This window comes from Austrofundulus limnaeus, unplaced genomic scaffold (genome assembly GCF_001266775.1).
Source record: "Austrofundulus limnaeus strain Quisiro unplaced genomic scaffold, Austrofundulus_limnaeus-1.0 Scaffold6107, whole genome shotgun sequence".
NCBI classification, from domain to species: domain Eukaryota; kingdom Metazoa; phylum Chordata; class Actinopteri; order Cyprinodontiformes; family Rivulidae; genus Austrofundulus; species Austrofundulus limnaeus.
In genome coordinates, this window is record NW_013958509.1 from 1 (window position 1) to 685 (window position 685).

A 685-nucleotide genomic window follows, 5' to 3' on the forward strand; every position below is an offset into this window, starting at 1 on the left:
GAGGACATCTTCAAGGTAAAATAACAAAATAAAAACAGCTGAGTTTGTGATTTGTGTTTTGAGTCTGCTTCTTCATCACCGAAGGGAAACCAAAACATTGAGCTCAAGACAAAAAACATGGAGATGGTGGTTAAAGATGAGATGATGACGCTGTGCCTCTGGGCCAAACTGGAAAAGAACCCAAGGTCAGAGTGGAAATCTAAAGCTTGTGGACCTAAACTCCTCTGAACTCATCTGAACGTGTCCGGTTTCTGTGATGGTTTCACAGTTTCAGAGGTTTAACCTTCGAGGGGGTCGGCCTGGGCTTCCAGCTTCCCCAGCAGCTGGTATGGAGCGACGTGGCGGTGCGGATCCTCCACACACACTACGACCACCTGACCATGCTGTCCAGGATGACTCACCTCAGGACACGCAGGTGACTTCCTTCTCACTCAGAACCCACTCATCGATAATCACAACACGTACACCTGATCTGGTTAACTCAGGTGTCCTGCAAACAACAAGGAAGATCTGAGAGACTCGCCTGTGCTGAAGGACTCACCTGTGCTGAAGGACTCGTCTGTGCTGAAAGACTCGCCTGTGCTGAAGGGCTCGTCTGTGCTGAAGGGCTCGCCTGTGCTGAAGGACTCGCCTGTGCTGAAGGACTCGCCTGTGCTGAAGGACTCGCCTGTGCTGAAAGACTCGT

General features: G+C 50.8%; 1 protein-coding gene across 1 annotated transcript; it reads left to right on the top strand.

The window, feature by feature from the left end:
- Positions 1–32: 32 nt before the first annotated feature.
- Positions 33–683, top strand: LOC106512369 (protein CASC1; the record flags this gene model as incomplete). The annotated part of the gene is made up of 3 exons (XM_014001002.1): positions 33–185; positions 269–415; positions 486–683. Coding segments are annotated over exons 1-3 (413 nt in total), but the record flags the coding sequence as incomplete, so codon positions are not given.
- Positions 684–685: the final 2 nt, after the last annotated feature.